This window comes from Gobius niger (assembly GCF_951799975.1).
Source record: "Gobius niger genome assembly, chromosome: 21".
NCBI classification, from domain to species: Eukaryota; Metazoa; Chordata; class Actinopteri; order Gobiiformes; family Gobiidae; genus Gobius; species Gobius niger.
This window is the reverse complement of record NC_136872.1, coordinates 15,631,104-15,655,457: the sequence shown is the minus strand read 5'-3', so window position 1 is coordinate 15,655,457 and position 24,354 is coordinate 15,631,104. Positions and strand designations below refer to the sequence as shown.

At 41.1% G+C, this 24,354-nt stretch overlaps 1 protein-coding gene across 1 annotated transcript in view; it reads left to right on the top strand.

Annotated features, from left to right (window-relative positions):
* Window positions 1–24,354, top strand: part of LOC306980998 (pyruvate carboxylase, mitochondrial-like) — a 362,010-nt gene that overhangs the window by 315,789 nt on the left and 21,867 nt on the right. The window contains exons 18-21 of the mRNA XM_079580544.1: window positions 1,782–1,949; window positions 3,400–3,481; window positions 13,497–13,654; window positions 15,565–15,651. Of these exons, the coding sequence (XP_079436670.1) occupies window positions 1,782–1,949; window positions 3,400–3,481; window positions 13,497–13,654; window positions 15,565–15,651 (495 nt within the window). The remainder of the gene's footprint in view (window positions 1–1,781; window positions 1,950–3,399; window positions 3,482–13,496; window positions 13,655–15,564; window positions 15,652–24,354) is intronic.

Sequence of the window (24,354 nt, the reverse complement as noted above, 5' to 3'; positions counted from 1 at the left end):
CCTGCTATGATCTATGAGTCAAAGTCTATCCATTCATATACAGTTATAGAAGCATTAAAATGAAACAGCAGGAGATCTTACACCACACATCTTAAGGTACCGGAAAGCGGTTGGCAACGTTACAGATGAATCAAAGCACTAAAGTGAAGAACTGCTGTTATAGTCACACTTTCTATAGGCGCTAACTCCTATCGTTTGCCTCTTACAGTGATCCCTCGGTTTATTACACGCTTAATCCCGAGCTTTATTGCAATAGGTAAACATATCATGTGCACCCTGTATATCTAACAGGTAATACTTTGATAATAGCAGGACACAAATCAGATCCGTGTTCCTTAATCCCACTAACCACCTCTCTAAAGGCTTTTGCACCTGACAAATCAATATTATTCCTTGCCGCTTGTTTTGACAGACATTGCAACATAATCAATTTATCCAAACGCGCGACACACAGACACAGGGTAATGGCTTTGATTTGCATTTCGATCCCGCTCCTCCCCCGCACCTGCTAATTGTTGACGCGTTTTGCAAACTATTGGAATAAGTTCCCTAAGCTACTTATCTAAATGAATTGACAGATAGCAGCTTATGAATTTCTGTATTGGAGCGTGACAGCGTACTTTCCATTGCAAAATAATAAAGCATTGCAACTGCTGTGGAGAGCGAGGCGCCTAATCACATAAAAGCTCTAATGAGGTTAACTTTGAACAGAGGAAAGCGACTTCACAGCGCGGCACGATCGAGAAAAAACAAAAAAACAAAAAAGACGCCAGCAAAGCAGATCTGAGCGTACCCCGTAATTTCTGCTAATATCAATTAATCTCCAGCATAAGAGCTCAACACAGTGGCGCCACGAGCAGCTATTGTTTTGTTATGCTAATGAATAACTTATCAATTCAAATCAAATTGTTTCTCGCTGTTGAGCTATAAAATTTTAACAAGTGGAATCATCATTGAAGCTGCAAAGACAATACAAACATATCTCAGACTGTTTTGGAACCATTCATGGCCAATTTTGGCGTACAAACAAACCATTATTGCCCTTTGAACAAAGTTATTCTAGTTTTGCTGTTTTTGTTTTGTAATTTACACCGCTGAACGAATGCAAGAATAACATCGACATGTTTTTACAGCTCTAAACTATGATCACCAAGTTTTATACATAATGAAGAATTACTTTGTTTGCATAATGGCTTGACAATAACACTAACCATTGAGCTAAATGCTTGTTGATTTGTACTCTGCGAAACTATCTCAGGCTGTTTGGGAACCCTTGATAGCCAGTTTTGGCACACAGTCATAATACTGGACTTTGAACATGATAATTAAGTAATAGCCCCCTCTAGTTTTGTTGTAAGTAGTGTTTCTTAAAAGCCTTTCCTCCCCCTGTCTTGTGTTGTTGTTTTTTTGCCGAGCCAAATCCACAGTATTACCAGCGCTTCCTCGCCGTCTATGCCAGCCTTCCAGCCTCGGGCCGGTGCTCTGTATCCGCGCACTAATGAGGGGGAAGGCAGGTGCTCCCAAATTAATCTTATTTAACGAAGTTTGCCGGTCTCTTTCCGAAAAAATGATAATGCAATTTGCCGAGCCAGGAAGAAAACAAATCCAAATACAAAGATCTACGATAGAGTTTAATTTACAGCACCCTCCATAAATGTGGTAATTGCGTAACGTATGCGAAAAGAGCTGTTGCTGTGCTGACTGTGGGTTTTTTGCTATTTTCGGACAGAGAATGACTCCATGTAGACGGCTTTTACCTATGGTTGTGTTTCTCCGTGCAGGACATGGCGGGTCTGCTGAAGCCTGAAGGAAGTAAGCTCCTCATCACCGCTCTGAGAGACCGCTTCCCCGACATTCCCATCCACGTCCACACCCATGACACGGCTGGGGCGGGAGTGGCGGCCATGTTGGCGTGTGCCGAGGCCGGGACTGACGTAGTGGATGTCGCTGTAAGTATGAGGCATGCAGTCACTCATTGAAATATAGGAGAAAATGTCTTTCATTTTGTGAGCTAGTCTGGGTACAGAGAGTACACAAAGAATGGCCCATTGATTGTGTATTGTGAAACTTTGCAGCATCTCCAAGAAAAACACTGTTCACAAAATGCAGGGAGAAGCACCTCTGTCTTAAATTGAATGAATTAGCAGATTTATATCATGGGAAAAAATGCACAAATAAAACTTTTTATGACGTGCTGGAGAAACACCAGAAAGAAACAACGATGTGACTTAATGTGACTTATTTTTTGGTCATTATTTAAAATAAGTATTCAAAGTCTTATAGAGTAAGCTTTGATACAATACTATGTGGACCAACATTAGTGTTCTTCTCTCCCCTCTTTGCAAAACGTCCCTTTAACAGAAAAGGGACCATTTCCTAATGGTCCTTGAGCATGAGCGCTGATGCGTGCCTTCAGCGAGGACCGTTTCATTAAAACAATTGGCTGCTATTTAGACTCTGCTCTTGAGCTTCTCACTTCCACTGTAGCAAATAAAGTAAGTGACCATCCACCTGCTTTTGCTGCAATTTGTCTTTTCTGCACCTTGCCAAGTGAAAGTGACACTATAACACACTCCACTAGCCAGTCCGGGTTGGTGGACTCAATAGCTTTTTCTTTGAATGAAAAAATAAACACTTCCTGGAGACATTTGACATTTGGGTCAATACATGCTAATATGGCGCACCTATGTATTGATTTCTGGCCGTATATCATTTCCCCTTCTGCGTTGATGTGTTATCAATACAGCGGTGCCAGATATCAATACCTCCTTAAAAACATGCAGATGAGACTTCAGGGAGTCCATGGGCTGTATTTAAATGAGGCAGTGCAAGGGACATGAAGAACTGAGGTGCACCAAATCTCTCCATTTATTCTGCTTTTGACACGTCACAAGGGAAATAAAAGGGGTCAACATCAGCATATTTCATTTGGTTACAGAACAGGAGACGACTGTTTTGGGAAATACCCCCATGTATATTTTGAATATGAACATTATAAACATATCCAGGAGCATAACCACTTGAGAGAAGACTGAAACATGAATTGCTAGTGAGTCGAATGCATTTCTGTGAAAATCTGAATTACAAGGGAAGCATATTATGTACATAACAGGACCCCAGAGACATGGAACATTTTGTTGAAAGTGACAATTTGTGAAGGTGTTACAAGCAAATGGGCCATAGAAAAGATTTAAGTGAGGTACAAAGATTGTTATGGCTAGACATCCGGATCAAGGCCTCTCCCAAATGGGTTTTCCTCCGCTCCTCCGGTTTTTATCAAAGTGGTCCAACAACAGTGGTGGACCAGCTGGACCCGAGTGTGTAAAGGCTGACCCATAATAAGTGAGCTGGTGGTCCTAATGTTCTTTTGTGTGTGAAACAGCTGTGGTCTTTTCTTAGGTGGACTCCATGGCGGGGATGACCTCTCAGCCCAGTATGGGAGCGATTGTGGCCTGCTCTAAAGGAACCAAGCTTGACACTGGTATGAGCCATGCTTCCTCTACCATATTCATGTGATGCAGTGCTTTTGTTGGTTTGCCTGACTTTTATGACATTTTAAATCAATCACTAGAGTTTTAAAATAGCCTTCCACTTTTCCTGTACTTATGGCGTTATTCAAGTCTCAAATTCTCTTTCACAATCATACACAATGGGATCAACTGATTGTACTGAATGACTGGTTATTCCCTCACTGCCATTGCATTGTATTTCAAACCATTGACACTTCCTATTGCTCACTACATGATGCAGTGTGCGCCCATGAAGCATAACCCTTTGTCATCTACATTCATCTACTGTACATTACAATCTTTAAATGGCTGGAACTTCCCTAAAGTTTGCAGAAATTCTGTGTTACAATTTGTATTCGGCTCGACTGGAGTGGTCACAAGACGCCGCTCGGTTTGAAGTGAACAGGAAAGGCCAGTCCAAACGGCACAGGTGCGGATGCTAGATTAGGAGAGTCCTGTTTTTGCAAAAGTTCTTAGCTTGAAAATTTAGCTGGCTCAAAGTCACCAACTCCAGAGCAGCATCAAATTTGCCTCTTTGTACGATTTGCCTCTTGCTTGTATTATAAATATAACTTATAGAATATTTTGAGTGACTTTATGTGGGAAGACGGAGGTGGATGAGACTGGTTTGTGTCTCAGAAGAAACACTTTGGAATCTTGCCAAGTCTGGTCTTTATTACGAAATGTACTCTTTAATGAGGCGGTGCATCTCCTAAATCCCCGCTCCTTCAGGCTCCTTTACATGTGTGAGGAAATCAATGGGAATATCAATAGACGACACGGCCCATCACTAATTGCAGCTTGAAGTCCAGGGGAACTGAAGCGGTGTGTCCTGTGACAGCATATACCATACAGCCAATTATGTGGCAGGCGAGGGATAAGGAGAACTAAAGCAAGAAGTCGAATTGTGCTGCCGTCCAGATGCAATAAGTGAGATGCAGATGGGTTTTTGGAAAGAGTATTGTGCTTGTAAAAGGCTTCCAGAAATAGGGATGTATTGTGGCCGCACAAAATCCTCCAACAATACAATTTTCTTCCCATTGTGCTGTAAATTAGGTGAGGTGATCATTATGTGCGACCTTATCTCTGCAAGGATCTTATTGCAGAGAAAAAGACAGTAATGCATTGGTCTAAAGTGAGTTATTAGTTCACTCTCAAACTCGAGTATCTCTCACAATGGTCTCTTCAACGACGACCAATAACTTCTAGATATGTATCCAGAATCATGCAGCCCAATCTTTATAAGACAAGGCACTCTCAAATGCATTACCTTTACTGTTTTTGTCATTAACATAAGTGTTTAAATTCCCCCCGTGGCGCAGTAACACCGGAGAGCTGTATTGCCTTTGAATTTTATCGGATGCTTACCCTCCCTATATGCGCGCTGCCTTTATGTGCATCTCTAATAGAATAGATAAGCAGGCTGTCTGTCACTTTAGCGTCTAGTTAGCGCTTTCATTGCGGCTCAGCTCACATTGACAGTAAACATCACATCTCTCCGCGCCGGACTGCGGTGTGTGGACTTATTGTTTTCCTGCAATACTTAACGGCCGCACGGGGACAAATGCGCCCTCCAACAAGAAGCCATTTCTTCTAATAGCGCACTCGGCAACCGGACTATTAGGGCCTGCTGTGTGCTGAGTGAGATACGTGGCCCGGGCTTTGGAACTGAAATGCTCCACTTCACCGGTACTTACAGTGAAGGGGCAACAGGCTATGACTGCACTGTGTACTTTACTATCCTCCAAAAGTTTAAGGACATCGAGGGCATCTTCAGTTTCTTTTTGCCTGAAGACCAGCATTTCAGTCTCTACAGCACCTTTTGATCTATTTTAGGGTTTAATTAAATGTACTTTAGGTTAATAATAGAATGTTTTAATTACTTCACTGACATTACCAAAACACCAAGCCAAACACTGGTACATTAAACTCATAAAGTCCATTGTAGAAAAGGACTAAAACAACCAAGGACAGTTGACGGATTGGAATTTTTTTAAGTAAATAAGTGCTTTATATGTCATTGTACAAGTGTGCAGCGAAATAGTGTTTAGGGCGCTGCCGCTGTGTGTCAACCTGACTAGCATGTCTTTGGAGGTATAAGAAACCATAGCACCTGGAGGAAACCTGGCTGGCTTCAGTCTCCTCTGATCTTCAGTGCAGCGCCTCCTGGGTTTGTCCCAGTTTCAGAGCGTGGTGTCCTGCACTGGTCAACTTCCCCACCTCCTCCTTCCTCTTCCTCCTGCGCAGCTCCCTCGGCTCCTTTCGCTCTACAACAGTCTTTCACCATCTTCTGGGAAGAGCTTAGCACGTATTCTGTTTTATTCTCCAGTGTATGTCCATTAGCCAGAACAATAGAAGGCATGTGTTGCTTAGCTGTGAGTCTCACCCGGATACCTCCTCGTTATTCCCTTTCCATTTCCTGTAGCTCCTCTTGTGACACCTCCACTGTGCTGCAAGTGTAGGGGCTCTTGGTTTCTACGATAAGCGTGTTATAAATATTCTTGGTTAAAAAATGTGTGTTTGTGTTATATAGATCAATATACATATGTTTTTTATGTATTTTATTTAGTTACATTAGTAAAAGAATAGCCACAATGGTCAGTGAGCAAGATGGCCTGACAGGACATTTCAGAAATAAGCTGGTTACGGTCCACTTGGTTTTTTTAAGGTGCTCTACTTTGATTTGTAGGGAGCTGTTGATGAAGTGTGATCTAAATTGATGTTTTGTGTTAAGCGCCTTTTCTTGTATTGTCTTTATTATATTGCATAGTCTTCCTACCAACCAACATCTTCTCTCGGCTGCACATCCTTCTCACCTTCGCATAAGTAGAAATAAAAACAAAATGTTGCCTTTATGTATTTATCTTGGCAAATGTAATACTATTGAGTTGTAGTTCATATTTAAGTCAAGTGGGAAAGCCTTATTGAAGTTTATGTGAGTGTATGTGAGAGCGGAAGTTTCCCCTGGCCCAGGTTTGTGACAGAATATCAATTGTTGAGCGTACAGTGCAGACAGAGCGAGGCAGACAAGGTCGTCCCCACTGAGAGCATGTTTTTTAAGTCTCAATATTCATGCGAAGTCAGTGTGGGGCACTGGGGACTGATTGTTCTGCGGTGCCTCTCCCATCCACACACATGTTTCTACTTTGTACTCTATCCCAGTGTGAACCCACCAACATGTATTATGCATTCCCAAACTCATTTTAGTGTCAACTTCTTTCAGAGGCATCACCTTCCTCTGCTAATCCCGGACTGGAGGAGAATGTCAAGCTTTTTTATAATCAAGTCTTGGTCTGGAGAGTTGCCTGACCCGACTGTTTACTGTGTCTCATATCTCTCATTCTCTCCGTCTGTCTGTCTGTCTGTCTGTCTGTATGTCTGTCTGTATGTCTGTATGTCTGTATGTCTCTTCTCTCTTCGTCTGGTCACTAAACTGTCAAAAACAGCGCTATACAAGTCTGTAAATTCCCAGGCCAATGACAGACACTTTAAGCTCTTCCCATTGGGGCAGAGATACAGACTTCTTTGTGGGAGGAAGAACATGTACAGGAATTCCTTTGTGCCCTGTGCTGTCAGGGAGCTCAATCAGTCATCAATCCCCGAACAGCCGCTCAGTCAGACTGGCCCATGAAACGTGACACACTACACATTGTTGTAAATGCTCTTTGTCTTTCTGTAGTGTCATTATGTAGTGTGTTTTACAGCAAAAGCACCATGCTGCTTTTATTGTATTTCTTTAATCTGTAAGGCGACCCCGAAAGTCTTGAACGGCACCATTAATTCGATAATTATTCTTATTATAGCTTAAATGGACTTAATTTGCACTTATTCAGATATGCTATTGTTTTTACCGGGGGGGGGAGTACTGCTGTGTGTATCTATCTGTCTAGCGAATGTATCATCTATCTACTCTATCTATCTACTCTATCTATCTATTCTATATCTATTTACTGCATTTATCTATCTAGTTGCTCCCTCTGTTTTTCTTTCCTTCCTTCTTTCCTTCTTTCTTTCTTTCCTTCCTTCCTTTCCTTCTTCCTTTCTTTCCTTCCTCTCCTTCTTTCTTTCCTTCCTTCTTTCCTTCTTTCTTTCCTTCCTTATTTCTTTCTTTCTTTCCTTCTTTCTTTCTTTCTTTCCTTCCTTCCTTCCTTCCTTCCTTCCTTCCTTCCTTCCTTCCTTCCTTCCTTCCTTCCTTCCTTCCTTCCTTCCTTCCTTTATCTGTCTCTCTCTTCTTCCCCTCTCTCCTTCTCCCCTTCCCCTCTCTCTCTCCCTCTCTCCTTGCTGTGTGCGTTACAAAGTACTAATCAGCCTCTTCTCAATCTCCACTCTGTGAGTTTTTCCCATCGGCCCATGCTCTCACTGCCTCTCATCTCCTCCCTCTCACTCAGCGGCGAAGCAATTAACTGCACTTTACTATTGCCGCTACAAAGGAGAGCAGCACGCTTCGGTTTGGTACAGACGCGTGGCCTCTTCACGGCCCTGGAGAAGGCCCTATATATGGGCTTCAAGTGCTTTAATATTAGGGTGGTTGCCATAGCAATAAACATTTCCATACATACCTCTCCAGTGACTTTTGTAAATGGTCCAAAGTTCTCAAAATCCAGTCAGCAAAGGCAAAAGGTGATGATACAAAACCATGAATGGAGGAGGAACTTGTATTTCTAAGTGAATATTATTGTTTGCATTCAGTAGTTCAATTGTTGTAAAAGTACTGGTAGTACTGCTGAAAGTATTTAGTAAAGTTGTAGAGTTGCCATTGCTACATTATTGGGAAATGTGTTCTCTGCATTTGGCTCATCCTCCATTGCTGCTTAAGAAACTTGCAGCTCCCAGGAACATAACCAAATCCTGGGCTGCTCATGAGTGCTTAAGTTAAGGGCGTTGGCTATTGTGCATGTTTTAGGTTGATGGGGAGACAGGAGCACTTGGAGAAAGCTCATCCAGACACAGTGTAAACAGGACCTTCTGAATGTGTGTGGAAACACCTCTGCCACCATGAGGATTCAAGTTACGGACGTCTTGTCATCCACAACATTGGTGAAATTGATCTAAAACAGAAAGCAGGGACTGACTATGCAAGGAGGCGACTCACTGTTATTGAGAAAAACAACCAAGCAGAAAATGTACTGATATTTAACATAGTCTCTTGGTTTGGCCACTTCGTTGTAAACAGGGCAGTAAAATCGCAGGCCAACCGCAAACATATTTATCTCAGCATCACAGTGAAGCAGTGCATCGTCTCAGTTATAAGATCATAGATGACGATAGCCATCATCCACTGCCCCAGCACTTTGAGCTCCTTCCATCAGGGCAGAGATACAGACTTCTTGTGCCAAGAAAAATGTGTGTAGGAATCCGTTTGTGCTCTGTGCCATCCGGAAGCTGAGTAAGTGGTAACCCCTAATATTGCTCAGTCTGTTCCTTTTCTATGATGAGGTGAATCTGCTGCTGTTGTGTCTGCAATGCACTGATTAAATGGACGTTAAATGTTTTGAACTGTGTATGCGAGAGCAAACCAAAGGTAAAGTTCTTTCATTTCTGTCATTGCGCTTGGCAGACTTTAAGGTTTTTCTTTTCTATTCTGTTCTATTCATGAAATTCCAATAATCACTTTGCTCTAAATGCAGTGATTCACTACGTTAGGTATGTTTTGAACGAGGAAATAAATATATTGGTATATCCTTTTATAAAACAAAACTCCGCTTTAGTTTTCCAGAAATTACAGTGAAGTTCTAGTCCTAGTTTTTCAAGGTCAAAGTATCCATATGAACGTAATATATTTGCATTTTTGGAGATTGATGACTGACTGTGAGAATCTAGGAAGGGAAAAAAAAACCAGAAAGCACCCTCATTAGAATTGAAATGATCATCCCTCCGCCAACACCTCTCCCCTGCTTAATTCATTTGTCTCTGAAGCGCCATACTTTATGTAAACGACGGCAGGCCTGGCACGTACACAGTGCTATGCGTTCAGAAACACAATGGTCCAGTGAGTGATGGCACACCTTAAAGAGCACCTCTCTCCTCTGTGCCTTTTATTGATGCGCCATTCCAACCGCAACAACAACCAAGCGCGCATTGAATGCAGCTCACACAGGAGAGACATGGCATCGATTATCACACATAAACGCAAACATGTACAGCGCCCAAGCCTTTTCTTTCTTGTAATGCAATCATCTGCTCTCAGCCAAGAGTTTGTCTTGTCACGACGCTCATCTCGCCCGGTCCATAGAGGCTTTATGGCCTCAGTGCTGTTTGTCTGTTTGGCTCTTATGAATGTTGGAATGGGTAATCACTAGTGTATTGAAGGCACTTTGTATATGCCAGGTGGCGTCTTTGAATCATATTTTGAACATGCACCTGTATTGCATGGATAGATTTTTTTTTCTTTTCTTTTTTGGACAAAACACTCATAACACGTTCATACAGCACATAAGTAGGGGAGAAACAACATGAGGTGACAAGTAACAAAAGGTAAATGGAAAGGACGTTCAAACAGTTGATTAATGTGTGTTTGGAGTTTGGTGTGTGGAGTGAGTATATGCGTAAAAGTATTATGAAACAAATCATAAGATAGACCAAAATCATAGATAACAAGGGAAAGATCTACATAGCTGTTTCTGTTTGATAATAGAGAAATGCTGTTTTTGCAAAGGTAGGTTGAAAGAGTGTATCCTTTTACATGCATTTGACGAAAACTTAGCCTTTGTCCGGGTTTGCGATGGATCCCCGGGTGCAGTACTGAAGTCGGCCACTTGCATGGGACGGTTTTGACCAGAGGAACTAGATGAAGGATGGGCCAAATGCAGAGTACATATTTTTGTACAGGAACAAGTAAAATGCTCATGGCTGCCGCGCATATTTATAATAAGTAAATCAAGCTGAAATGTTGGCAAAACATTCGGAATATCTTATCAAGCAGAGATGGAAATGAGGCCGAGTTAATTGCACGGTATAACGCTCCAAGCAAAGGTATCCTAATTTTACCATCATTTATTAGCATTTTGCTGGAGTGAGTTGGCGCAGGTGAGGAAATTAGCTGATGATGTTTTGGGTATGATTGGCGCCAGCTCCAATAAAACGCATTTCAAAACTTATTCCCGCTCATACATGACTGGAGTTGTTTTCCATTCTTGTGAGAAGTACTTGTTCGCAAAAATCCTCCCGACTCTAACCACAGGCTCTGAGGTCTGACCCGCTCACAGCCGGCCTCTGATAAATTACAGCCACTGCCCTGAACTGGAGCACCTCAGAAACAGGAGGGAAATGAAAAAGACTTTGAAGACCGGCACAAACCAAAAAAGGCTATCGCTTTTTTGAAGAGAACAGATTATATCTAACCTATGTCGACCATTTTGAATATTCTTTGTCGCTGTAAAGGTAAAGCTGAGTTCATGTGGTCCTTGGGCAAGTTGCTATCATCTGTTATTACTGTCTAGCATTGAAAGCTGAACGCATGTCATGAATCTTTAGCTAGCGTTATTGTAATCATCTCCCAACAATTGAAATCTTGCATTGATTGTGTAACTCGACTCCAAATCTCTACAGCAGAAACCATAATTTTTGAAAAGCTTGTTTGTTTGGCACTTAATATTCATGAAAAGCTAAAGGTAGAGGGGGTGTGTGATGTCAGGAGGGAGCGGTGCGTTATTGGCAGTCAAATCGAGGGCAGAAATCTCGAGTTTTCACCCAAGCTTACTGTTTGTTTTCATGCATATTATCATCTGAATGCGAGACGCTCCGCAGTTGATGAGGCCTCACACCACAGCGGCACATGGCAGTGCAATAGCGCTCGCTCGTACATCTCGCACTGTTATCAACAGTAATTTCACAGAGGAGGGTCTAAATGAAGGATACAGAAGAGCGCGATCAAACAGAGAACTGAATGGAGGCTAATTACCGACTGGTGAGGAGGCCCGTGCAAGTAGCTACAACGTGCACATTAGTTTCTCATTAATTTCCCAAGTCTAACATTGTTCCTGCTAAGACCACAGCAGGGATGATGGAGGAAAGGAAACCGATGCTTGTATTTATATGTATAGACACACCGTAATTGAGTCCGTTCACACTGTTGAGCTATTTTTCACCATTAAAAACATTCGTAATAAAAATAAAATTCTTGTATTTCATTAAGTTTAGTTTATTGAGTGTAATGTTAAGCAGTGTGGCCTCTAAAGTAGCACTTCTTTTCCATATATTGGAAGTAAATCCTCCACCTCTGCCAGACATAATCCCATAAACTTCCTACATGTCACTTTGAGGCTAACTTTGTCACATTAGTGTAATTAGCATAGTTGATGTGTGTCATCATTTGCCTAGCGCTGCCACTTCTGTTTTGGGATTAAAGCTAGCATAGTATTTAAGTAATCTGCTTTAGCACCTTAACAGTCCCCAGCGGAGAGCATCACACGCTTCTAATGAGCACACGCCTGACAAATGTTGACCGAATTACCAAAATGCTGATAAGTGTGCTAGTTGTTCGTCAGTCGGCTGGGGAGAAGAAAAAACAAACAAACAAAAAAAGCTTTACTGGCATGTAACCCATTTTTGAGCTCCCAAAATGTTTTCTCGCTTCATGAAATTTTCAGGAATTGGAGTCTGAGATGGATTGTGTGCGGTAGAAATGTCCCGCCGTCTGACATTTGGGTTTTTCTCCAGCTGACTATAAAAAATGAAGACCAAAATATTCGCAGTGTCCCCAGTGCTGGCTGTGGTTGGAGGCTCTGGCCGTTACCGACTTGGACTCGGTGGGTTTAGAAAATATCAGTTTCCTGTCAAAAGTGATATGTTGAACGCCATCTCATGCACTTGTGCAGTCAATTTTAGAAGCTGTCACACATGTTGCAGTGAGTTATGTAACTGTGGGTAAGTGTCCATATAGTCATTTTTTCCATTTAGGGGTGCTCAGTATTGGAAGACAATGCGGTAGTTATTTGTTATTGCAGTATGGATGTTTTTAAAGGAATAGGCCACTGTTTTTCCATACTGAGATATGTTCTTACCTAAGCTTAGACGAGGTGATGTGTACCGGTCTGGTCTTTACGTGTGCGCACAGTCACGCAAAAATACCAAAGATGTTGTTAGCATTTAGCCTCTCCTCCTCTCCTCTATGGGGAGTTAGATACGGTTACGTGAGCAGTTACACGATCCAAGTATAAGCACACAAAATTGAACATTTGAATTTTCTAAGTGGATAAAAAGGGGTGCTATATTGTACTATATTGTAAGGTGTAATAACACCTTTGGAGCACTTTGACATCCACACAGAGAATTCTATAGGAGTGAAGATATTACTGTGCAGATGTGGAAGTGTTATTACACCTTACAATATAGTACCCCTTTTTATCCGCTTAGGAAATTGACATTGACGTTCTATTTTGTGTAGCTATACTTGGATCGTGTAACTACTCACGTAACTGTATTTAAAATAGGGAAAACGTGGAAGAGCTTGGTCACTTCTAACTTCATCCCGTTTGACTCCATAGAGGAGAGGAGGAGAGGCTAAATGCTAACAACATTTAGCATTCTTTTTGCGTGACTGAGCGCATGCGTTTTATCTTTTAACCACGATGTTCCCTCAACAAAAACATATCTGAAGTCATGCAGTTTTGAGTAATTTACAAGATTGTGTTCCGTCATTATGGGAACATGAAAAAGTCATTGACATGTTTAAAGTTCTTGAATTTCATCTATCACTGGATTTGTTTTATGGTCAAAATCTGTTCATCACGGCACAGTCGATTTGTTAGCATGCTGTTAGTGAAAGTGTGTTTTCACTGTTTTACAATGTGTCATTCCCACTACTGCCTGCAGAGGGTGCTCCCGGCCAGTTCAAAATTCTGACCAGCCCAGTGTCTGACTCCTTACTGAGATTTCTTTACATGAAAATAATTAAGGTTTCAAAATGGAAAATATCTTTGCTGAGCTGGCCTAAAGAATGCTTAGATATACGTAATATATAATTCATGTCTTTATTTTGTTTCCCAGGCATTGCTCTGGAGAAGGTTTTCGACTACAGCGAGTACTGGGAGGTGGCGCGAGGCCTGTACGCTCCGTTCGACTGCACCGCCACCATGAAGTCTGGGAACGCTGACGTTTACGAGAATGAGATCCCCGGAGGACAGTACACAAACCTGCACTTCCAGGTACTGACGCGCCCTCCCACCCCTGCCCCCACCCCTGCCCCCACCCGCTACCCCACCTCTACCACAGGGGACACATTCAAAAACCTAATATGAACTCTTCATCACGGAGGGATCCTCTGGATGTGGGATTAGTGATGCTCTGCTTATGAGACAATTTACAGCTGATATAACTCATCCCACGCCCGGTCATACTGCACATTTGCACACAGTGGTATTTTATTATCGTCTATGAATCCTTAAGGAGCGTTTAGATTAGATTTTCCCTTTATACAGTGTTATAGGCTCCTGCAGTGAGATGGAAAACTGTGCATTGCCAAAGAGAAGCCTTATTACAGGTACATTATTTTTGTTCAAATAAATGACTCTAGCCTCTTTGGAGATATTGTCCTTTTGTAAAATAAGAAATGGAGCAGTATAGTGCAAGGCATTTATATGGAAATAGGAAAGTAATGTAAAAAGTTCATACAAAAAATACCCATTTTAGTTTTAAAGCAAATTAGGTGTGTAAGAGAAAAGGTCATCAGAAGTTGTAATAGCATTCATTGTCATAGAAGTCATAGAAGTATAGATACAGACGGTATCTCTGGATTCGCCCATATATGGTCATGTTTGACAACAGTTAAGGGGGGAAACAATTTGGAGAAAATGCTGAATTATGAATATTGTTTTCTACTAAATAAAGATTCAACAGCCCATGAATACAAAAATAACGGGGAACGATAACTGGATGCATATGGACATCCATATGGACCCGATTTAGATTTTACTTTATTATTTATATTATTTATGTGATAAATAAGATTTAATAATAAAATAAAATTTATATTTTGCCAGAAAATGGCTAAAAAGAGTGAAAATATTCTGTTTTCCCCCTCGGCGGGGCCACGCCCCCTTCTATGACGAGATGCCGTCTGTATCTGTATTTGCACTTTAGCAGCTAATGTAACAACATTGCTCTTGGGCCAGTTGTAGCAACATTAAATTACACTGATATCAATACTTGCTATTTATTTGGTTCATTTGATATTTGGGACATATACAAAAACACAGGCAAACAGTAACAGATGTCGTTGTGACATATCATAGTGCTTATAGCAGCAGTTAATTTGCAGCGCTTGCACCTTTATAGATAAAAAGGATCACATCATGCTGGATTTTTCTAGTGCTAAAGTGCTTTGATTTGTATTTCTTGGATTAAGTTGTGTCATAAAAGTGTCATTTTTAAAGTCCATAAACCATTGCCAGGCTCATTCTGAGCAGTTCTGCACTCAAAGTATGTTGATTAGGCTGCCATCAAAAAGAAATCTTGTACTATGTTTACAACAGAAAAGTCCCACTGCTGCCTGCGGGGGGCACTTTAACCAAACATCATGATGTAAACCAACACAGTCCTAGTGATATGGTTTTCTTTCTATATACTTAAATATCAATACTGTGGTGCACACAGCAGTTTTATAAGCCACAATTATGCATGCTATGTTGTTAAGTAACTGTTAATTTTACTATCAATAGAATATGTTGTGTAAAAAGAAGTAGTAGTAGTGTAGTAGTAGTCACTGTGGTTATATGTGGTGCTTCTTTTGCCACTTGCCTGCCACTATCTTAAAACGATGGTACTTAAGATTTTGCTCTAGTAGTTAGTGTGTCCTCATCTTGCAGCTCTCTCTCTCTCTGGCCTGTTTATTTCAACCCAATTTGAACAAAAGCTCGATGCAGCATATTTCTTTCTCTCTACTCTGTGAGATGAGCATCTTCAGAGTAAATTAAAGAACCCGCAGGTGTCACTAGGCAAATTACGGCTTTAAATCACACTTTTTTTTTTGGGCTGAAATGCCCGGCTTGTGTTTTTCCTAAAGGTTTTTTCTTCCGTGGTCGTCCATTGCACTGACTTTGGCTGCGCTTCTTTGCAGGCACACAGTATGGGACTGGGGAATAAGTTCAAGGCGGTGAAGAAGGCCTACACTGAAGCCAACAAACTGCTCGGAGATCTCATTAAGGTACGACATCAAATACAACCGCACATGTCCCAAATGGGTCCAACAGAGGGCTCAAAGAGGCACTGCAAAACTCAATTCATCTCAGTTTCACAGAGGAGCTGGTGAGCTCGTGTCTTTTATTTTCATGAACTCAAATGGGTCACAATCAGATACTGTCATGACAATTATGTTTTATCTTATTGTGTGAATTAGAGGTCAACCGATATCGTTTTTTCTAAGGCTGATGCCGATGCCAACATGCTCGGCCGATATTTTTGACGGATATTTTTTGCTTTTCCAAATGTCTGGTCTATAATCCTGTAAAAACATAACTACAGTAACTGTATTTTATTACTTTAGGTGATTCAATCATAGTTTCTGTCCCAGCTTTGATTAGTTGCCGTTAGCATTAGCATGCTGTTAGCTGTGGCATTTTGTGTGGTGGTCCAAAACACAATTGCGGAGGTTAAAACTAACTGCGATTGAATTCTTCAGGTTCTGTGCTTCAAAATGTCATGCAGCATGTCCATATTGACCGAGGTTTAGTGAAACTAACTAACTTTCGTTAAAGTTATAGCAAACTAGTTTTCATTGCGATGTTTCTCTCGGTTTAAATCCCGGATTTTGCTCTCTTTCCAATGCAAAAAATGGGGGGTCGATCATTGGCGCTAGATCGGCCGATATTGTAAAATCCCCAAATATTGGCTTGATATATCGGACGACCTCTATTGTGAATTACTTTCTGGTTTATACATGTTACATTTTTCGACAGTTCAACAGGTTTTTAAGTGACTCTCTCTCCCAGTGCTTATTCCTAATTCTGTGACGCCTTTTAATTTGTTTTTGCAGGCGTTAATTGTAGAAAGGACTCCACTATCACAGTCCCCCCTAAATTTCATTAGCTCCCATTCATTTCCTTGTTTTTCTCTGGCTTTCATTATTTACTAAGAGATCCATCCCTCTTTCAGCGGGCCTCTCACTCACTCCAAATTACTCTGTCCCGCGGTTTGCATACGCTCTCCTTGTTAAACCACCATCTTGTTCCCTCCTTGCTATTTCATTCCACTGCCTCTGCTATCTTTCTCATTTTAGCTTGCAGTGTAGAGCTGTGGATTCCCTATTAGCCTGCTAGCTCCTCTATTTTGTTTTTCCACACTTTTTTGTTTTTTGCTTGGCCTCTCTAATTTTCCGAAGCCGCTTCCCTCCAGATGCTCCCTATCAATTCAATTAGGGCTTGGCGGGCTTCGCTGCACAAGCCAATGTTGCTCCAATGCGCCCATGGGTCCCACCTCTCCCCGTGTCCCGTTAACTGAACTATTCGATGCTTCTCACTCGATGGGGCGATGGTGCTACTGAATCTCTGCTAGGGGCGTCAAAATGGAGTCGTGTGGATCAGTTAAGGGAAATGACAAGATATTGCAAACTTTTTTTGGCGTTTTTTTTTGGCGGTGGCTCTGCGCATGTTGGATTTTGATTATACTTTAATTCAATTCGTTATCGTTTCATCTGCACTTTTTGTGGAGCTAGAAATCTGCTGGATTGGCAAGTTCTTAAAGTAATAGTTTGAGTTTGTAGGTTAAAACTAGTTTCAGGAAGAAAAGGGTCTCACTTTACTGTAGAGCACAGGAATACAAGTAATACAAGTTATTTAGTATGGTAACTATAGTGACAACAAGAGATTTGCATTTGCACATTAGCATGCTATAAGATAATATAGAGTGACAGGTGTGTGCCATTTCTATCATCACCATGTAATTACCACAATTACCACATCCTGTATCTGTGGTAATTGTGGTTGTGAGTGTAGTAATTGAGGTTTTGAATACCAGGCTTATTATACTATTACTGTACTGTCAGGTGCTTCAAAGGAAAGTTGTTATTGGCGTCTTAAGCAAGGTTTTTTTTAGTTTTTTATCAAGTGTAATAGTATTGCGAGATTGTGACTATAGCTAAACAAGGTGAGTACAAACTGTGTGAGTTAAGTGAATGAATGCATTCCAATATATATATCCTTTACGTTATAGAAAAAACGAGATTGCTTTACTTTCCCAAAGGAGATTCGTCTTTGACACACAGCACTGTTGTTCCTTTACAGGCCACTGTTATTTCCTCACAAAAAACCCTCCAGATTAAGATGTTGCACTAAGATAATGTTTTACAGATACAACCTTTTCCCCCTAAAATAATATAACTTTCATTCTGCTGATTGCCTGCACACTGCTCCGCTTGATTCCAAATTCTTTGTTTATTTGCTGTGCCTCTGTTGAAATCCAGAATGTTTCCGAAAGTAAAACAAAACAAGCCAAAATTGATTTAAACTGGCTTCAGAATGTTTCATAGATTTTTTTTTTTTGGCTGCACTTTGACTGGTTTTTGCCAGGTTTTTCAGAGAGTTAAGTCCCACTGTGCGGCCCGGCCATTATCCTCTGGTGTGGGGCAGAAAAGTCATTGTGTTACTGCACAACATTTAGGAAACAGTCACGATCAGCGCCAATATTGCAACAAGCACCTCTACACCTACGCGCAGTGATTTGAATACTGGGTTACAGGCTACATTTTTATCATTTATACGTATAAATTAGTTTAACCTTATGCATTCTTCAGGTTTACAAACTGCTTTTAGAGTTAGATTATGTGTGTATATTAAACGCCCACAGAAAGCAAAAGTGCTCTGAAGGTTTTTGTATAGACATAGTGGAGGCATTTTGACCCTGAAATGGATAGAAGTTTATTGAAGGTATGGATGTCATTTAGACCTGGACCTTCAATTGAGGTTGTGGATGAATTGCAGCCCTTGTTTGTATAAAAGCAACTTTGAATGTCCAGAAATACCTAGTGCAAAGCTGATTCTTCACTTGAACTTACTTAAAGTATTCAGACGGCATATGCGCCGCTTTTGAGTGTGTCATTATTTCAATGCTACAGCCGGGTTGACTTTCTATCCAGCCGCCTGACCCCCCGGTTGCTTATACCTTCAGCCCTACATGAGCCTGACGCACGAACCCTTGGACAGGTGCAAGAGCAGCGTCACGGGAAGTGAATAGCTACTATTATAAAAGCTCTGAAAAGAAAGTCCACTTGTGCACTGTAATTTAGCTGAAAGCCGACTTTATTTACTGGTGGCAGATATTAACTGGAGAAAGCTGTTCGTATGTGAATACAGTTAGAGAAAGAATACAGATATACTACATGCTAAACTGTTTCTTTGACCAAAGGAGAAACACTACACACTTCACAACAAACCAGTTTCCCTTACCTTAATTTGCAAAAGTAATTTCTTTACAGTTTAGTCGATCACTAAAATTAGCTTCTTCTTTATCCGGTAACTTACTGCCGCTGAATACCACTAATTATAATGAATTTCTTTGCAAGCCCATGCTACTTACTGTTCCTGGCTGACCTACTGACCAGCACATTGCACAGTATTGTTGCATGTACATCATTTTCTGCAAGATTCAATCTGCCAGTATCATCGGGATTCTTTCCCTCAGCCTCTTTTGAGATTTCTTTCGCTTATCTTGGCCTTAAATGCGTTATTGGTTTTCATGGCCGTGCTGAGTTTTTTCCATCAACAAGCTTGATTTGAAAGGAATTGGTGTTGATGCACGGCTCACTTCAGCGCTGAATTCTAAAAAATGAAGAGAGATGCTGAAGAAGCCGCGGTGCCCAGAGAAACCTTGGATAAGTAGACAAATAGAAAGAGTTGTTTCTCCAGCAGCTGAGTGGCCAAGGAACAAGGGACGCTATTGTGCTTCTTCCTTTTGTTGTGCACCTGCTAGATACCTCTCATCCTCCTGCTGTCGAGGAGCATCGCCCCCGGATACAAACCACCTCTAATATTTTGATACATCTGTGGGGGAGTGTTTGAGATCATGAAGAGGAATTTACTTGAGTAACTTGAATGGAACTGGAATAGTTTTATGGACAGTTGTATTTGTTGAGTATAGTAGCAGACTATACCTTTTAGATTGTTTCAAATGTTTATTGTTATGGTACAGTAAGACGTGAACATTTGGCCTGTAAAAGACATTTAAGGCCCAGTCCACACCTATTTAGATAATTTTGTAAACACAGATATTTGTCTGTGTTTGGGCCTTCTGGCCACACGCAGCCAGATAAATGATGTCATACTTTTGTAAACGCTGCATAAACGGAGAGGTGTGGACAGAAAATATGGATATCTTTTTCCCCAAGCTGCTCGTATCCATGGCAACATTATTAATTTGACCAATAAATGAGCCCATGGAGATGGAATAAGCTATGGTATGGAGAGATAGTTTTGTATACAGTTGTAGAAAAGTCTGCGTTTGTGGAGAGATCACTTAGTTTGAATAGGTAATGCCTTTAATAATTCATCATAATTTCACACCAGTGATTTTTAATTTTTTTCAAAAGGTACTAACAAAGGAAGAAAGAAAGTTTGATGGATGTCTTGGCAAACTCAAATCTGATAATTGCTGTAATGGAATTTAGTGTTTCGTACCTTATGCTCAAAGATAAATGATAAACATCACAAATGTCAAGCATTTGGTAGATTTGAAAAAGAAAACAAAAAAATATGCTCTTTAAACACATTTCACTTCACATTAAGGTGTTTGAGTTTGTTGTTTTTCCCACATTCTTTAACGTCTTTAGCTTTTGCTCCACCTGAAAGCTTGTTTACAGGTCTTTCTGACATCTAAAACTATATGATTTTGTTTTGATTTATATAATGTCTAACTACTGCTCTTCTTAGAACTCATTTTATTGTGAAAGTCATTTTTTTTGCCGGAGGACAAATTATCTGGAGCGCTGCCCACAGCCTCTGTTTTTAATAACGCAATCTCACAACTCACAGCACACAGCAAATGATGTGTGCGTTTCATTTTGTAGTAATTGAGGTGTTTGCAAAACTGTCCCCTAATTAAAAAGCTATAGCAGAATGGAAAACAGTATTTCTAGTGCCACACTCCATTACCAGCATTGATCAATTTTGATTAAACAAGTTGCATTGAGTGGGGCATATCAAGTTCTGGCAACATAAAACCCCAATGGTAATTTTAACCCTTTAAATGCTTTTCTGTAATATGTTTATTCTCTTTATTCTCTGTTCAGTTCTTCCTCCACAACACTATAGCATATTAAGACTCAATGTATCTTCTCTCACTCAAACTAACTTCTTGTCCTCTTTTGCTGCACCCAGAAGTCTTTTTCTTCGGAAATGAGAAAAGGACTCCCTTTGTCTCCCATTCTCATCACAGATTGTCCACCCCTATAAGAACAAATCAAAAGTAGATATTTTGCTATTGAGACTCCACGAAAAAAAGCTAGAACTTTACCACCACTTGCTGCTGGATTGCCTAGGGGTTAGATTGCAGCACGCATGCCAGGCACTTTGCCAGCCTCAGCAAAGTGCTTCCGACAATATGCTGAATTTCCACTCCTCGATTTCACACTGCTCACTATCATGTCAATTAAAACCTCTACCCGGAGAGAAAGTCTATAAAAGGGAAAATCCTTTATTGCGAGATACGACCAGCAGCATAACAGAACAGTACGACCTGAATGTTTGGCTTTGTTACACCGCTTGCTCCTTCGTGTTTTCCCACCTCACACTCACACTGGTGATATATCCAGGTACTGCGCTCACGTTGCCTACGGGGCCGCACATGTCTCTGCTCTGCTCTGCCTCTAGTGCACTTCATTGCATCTGTCCATTGCTGCCATCATTATGTGTAAGCTCTGTGTCTATGCCTCTGCCTCCCATTTCCTAACTCTGTTCCCCCCGCTGTTCTGAAGTCTATACTGCTCCCCGCTTGACTCCCGCGCCGAATTCATGTAGCGCCGGGAATATTGGGAAATAGTTTTGAAAAATGCATGAGGAACACCTGCTCCAGTTCAAACCACAATTTGCGAAGTGGGGCAAGCATTTAGACAGTTTTGGTTTTGACATAGTAATCCTCAGTATGGTGCAGTAGAAGATATAAATGTGTTATTCATTTGCACATTATTGTACAATCCAGTCTGTTTCTTGTGCCAACCCCAAATCCATGTAAATAATAAACGACATTGCAAGAGGAAGGACCTCTATTGTAAATTTATAGCAGTACTAAGTATATTTTTTACCTTCATTAACCCTTTTCGTAGTCCCTAATGCAAGTGTTAATGGGATGATTGGGGGTCTTTCATCTCCCTTGGTGTCTCTGGCCAGAAAACCACACTTGCAACTTTCCTGCCTACGGGCCCGAGCCACCAATACACACTATTGGAATCACAAAGAAGAAGCTAACAAGCTAACGGGCAAAGCTAACTTCGTGCTAGCGCCACTTAAACAGTATTTACAGCCAGGTTTGAGTGAAAAAATGATCTCCATTGTGTAATTGGATGTACAATATCCCTCTCTTCCTTTGTCTTTTCTGTCAGCGTAGTATTTACTCTCACGGACAATTAATGAGTAAAAAAACGCAACATGCTACGACACCTGCAGTGGTGCTTATGGCCTCTAGGGGCATGAGTTACTAAGTACTGCTTTAAGCTCTGGACAGTTAAATGTGAAAGCATGTGAAAAATGGGTTGAAATACTGCATTTCACATTTTCTGAGCTTTGATGCAAACTCATGATACCCTGCATATGTGCTGCAAACTGAACCTCTAGGGTGTCATGCAACACAAAAGACACATGATTTGTATGTGCTGTAGAATAGATCAGTTTATTCAGTTTTGCCTGACTTTTTCCAAAACATGTTAACAAATATTACTTAGTGTCGATTGCAAACCTTGTGGCTCCTGTTTTATTATACATTTGCTAATCCACCAACTCACGAAAATGTTAGTAAATTCATACTTTAGCTGATTCTCCTCCTATTGTGTTCTATTCCATGGTCTCTTTTCACCTATAAAAACAATTCAGATTCTTAATGCTCATCTATATCAGCAAAGCATGTTCACCTTACCTACTGCCTTAGTTAATAATACCTTGGGGTTATCATGTGAGGGTATACATTAAACCTGACTTGATTGTAAACACCGTTAAAACTATAGTAATTAGCTCCACCCACTGATTACCCAAACCGAACCGCCGCCTAAACAATGCTTTGGTGGAGGCGCATATGAGTCAGTGCGGCCTGTTTGCAGCACTCAGCATCCATCCAAACAGCACTTCAAATGGCTCTTCTTTCTCTTTTTTTCGCATCGTGTCTGGCCTCTGCTGACAGCCGCTATCCCTCACTCCACTCATATACTCACTCGCTCTCTGTGTGTTGTCTACTCTGCACCATGTAATCCGCGGCCCATTAGGGGACTCCAGGTCCTGGGCTATAGCGTCGCATTTCAAAACAAATATATCTGCCACAAAGACACATTGACTGTCCCCGCGTAGCGCCCTCCCTGTAGACGCGGCGCTTACCCACGCATTAGCCGCAGTGAAAGGAGATGGACAGAAGGCGGAGGAAGCATGCAAAGTGGTAAGAATAGACCAAGTGTGGGAGCGTGGGCCCAGGGAGCGAGAGCACGAGCGAACATGAGAGGCTGCGGTATGAGGTTAAAATGGGGCTTTTAAGTGTCGCGGAGGAACAGGGGGGGTGGGGAGAAAGATGGCCGCCCGCTGTGAGGGAATGATAACAGGAGGAAGACATTCAGCTACATTTATGCAGCTGCGACATATCAAAGTATAGGAAAATAACATGTACAGTCTTTGTGTCCTCGAAAAACAGCTCCCAAGTGCTTTCAGATACAGTGAGCCTTCAGAATGTGCACTGTCCTCGTGTGACTGCATATCATTGAACAAACTGTTTTCAGCTGTTGTGATTGACTCGGAGGCTGGAAAATACTAACCTGGCTAACACCAGGCTGCTGTGTGCGCTCGAATTATTTCGAACTGCACAACAGCCTGGGGACCATGGCCAAATCTCCGGTGGATTTGGGAACCAATCACAGAGCGAGGAGGGACGGCAAGACGATGACGCGCTATTCGATATATGGAAGCTTGTAGTTTATTTACGGATAATTTAAAAAAAAGTTTATTTACGGATCCAACGTGACAGCAGCAGACACGATGGTATTTTTTGATCAAGCTTTAGACCTTGTTCTAAATAATTTAGCTCAAAAGTTTACAGCGGGTACGTCATACGTCATCTCATACGATGATATGATTGGCTGGGGCTACGTGCAGACGCATGAGACTTTTTTTTTTTTTTTTTCGTATCGCCCAATAAACGACTATGGACGATCGTAAACCACACCTCTCCTACGAGAAAATGAATTGGTGGTCCCCAGACTAAATATCACTTGTGATTTTAGTCTGGTGTTAGCCAGGCTAGGAAAATACTACAATTTATGTGAATGAGGCAGCTCAAAAATGCACATCCAGTTACTGGGTACAAAAGTGTGGATGCAGGACAATATTGAGGACTTTTCACTAACTCTGTAGATTGAATGAACACTCTGAGACAAGAGAGTATGGTTTTATTGGTGGAAAAAAGTTTAATTGTCAACATTTCCATTTCTGTCCACACTTTTTATTAATATAAGTCCCTGGACACATTGCCATAATTTACTCTTGTCAATTAGGGCTGCTCGAAATGAGAAAAAACAACGGTTTCAACAGTATCTTCCATTAGATTTAAACAAAAATCATTGGCAATTTGTTTTATTTTTTCGTTAAATTGTACCAAAACAAGACAAGAAACCCCTAAACAATTACATTATAATGGAACAAAAGTAGAATAATTATGACTACAAATGAAC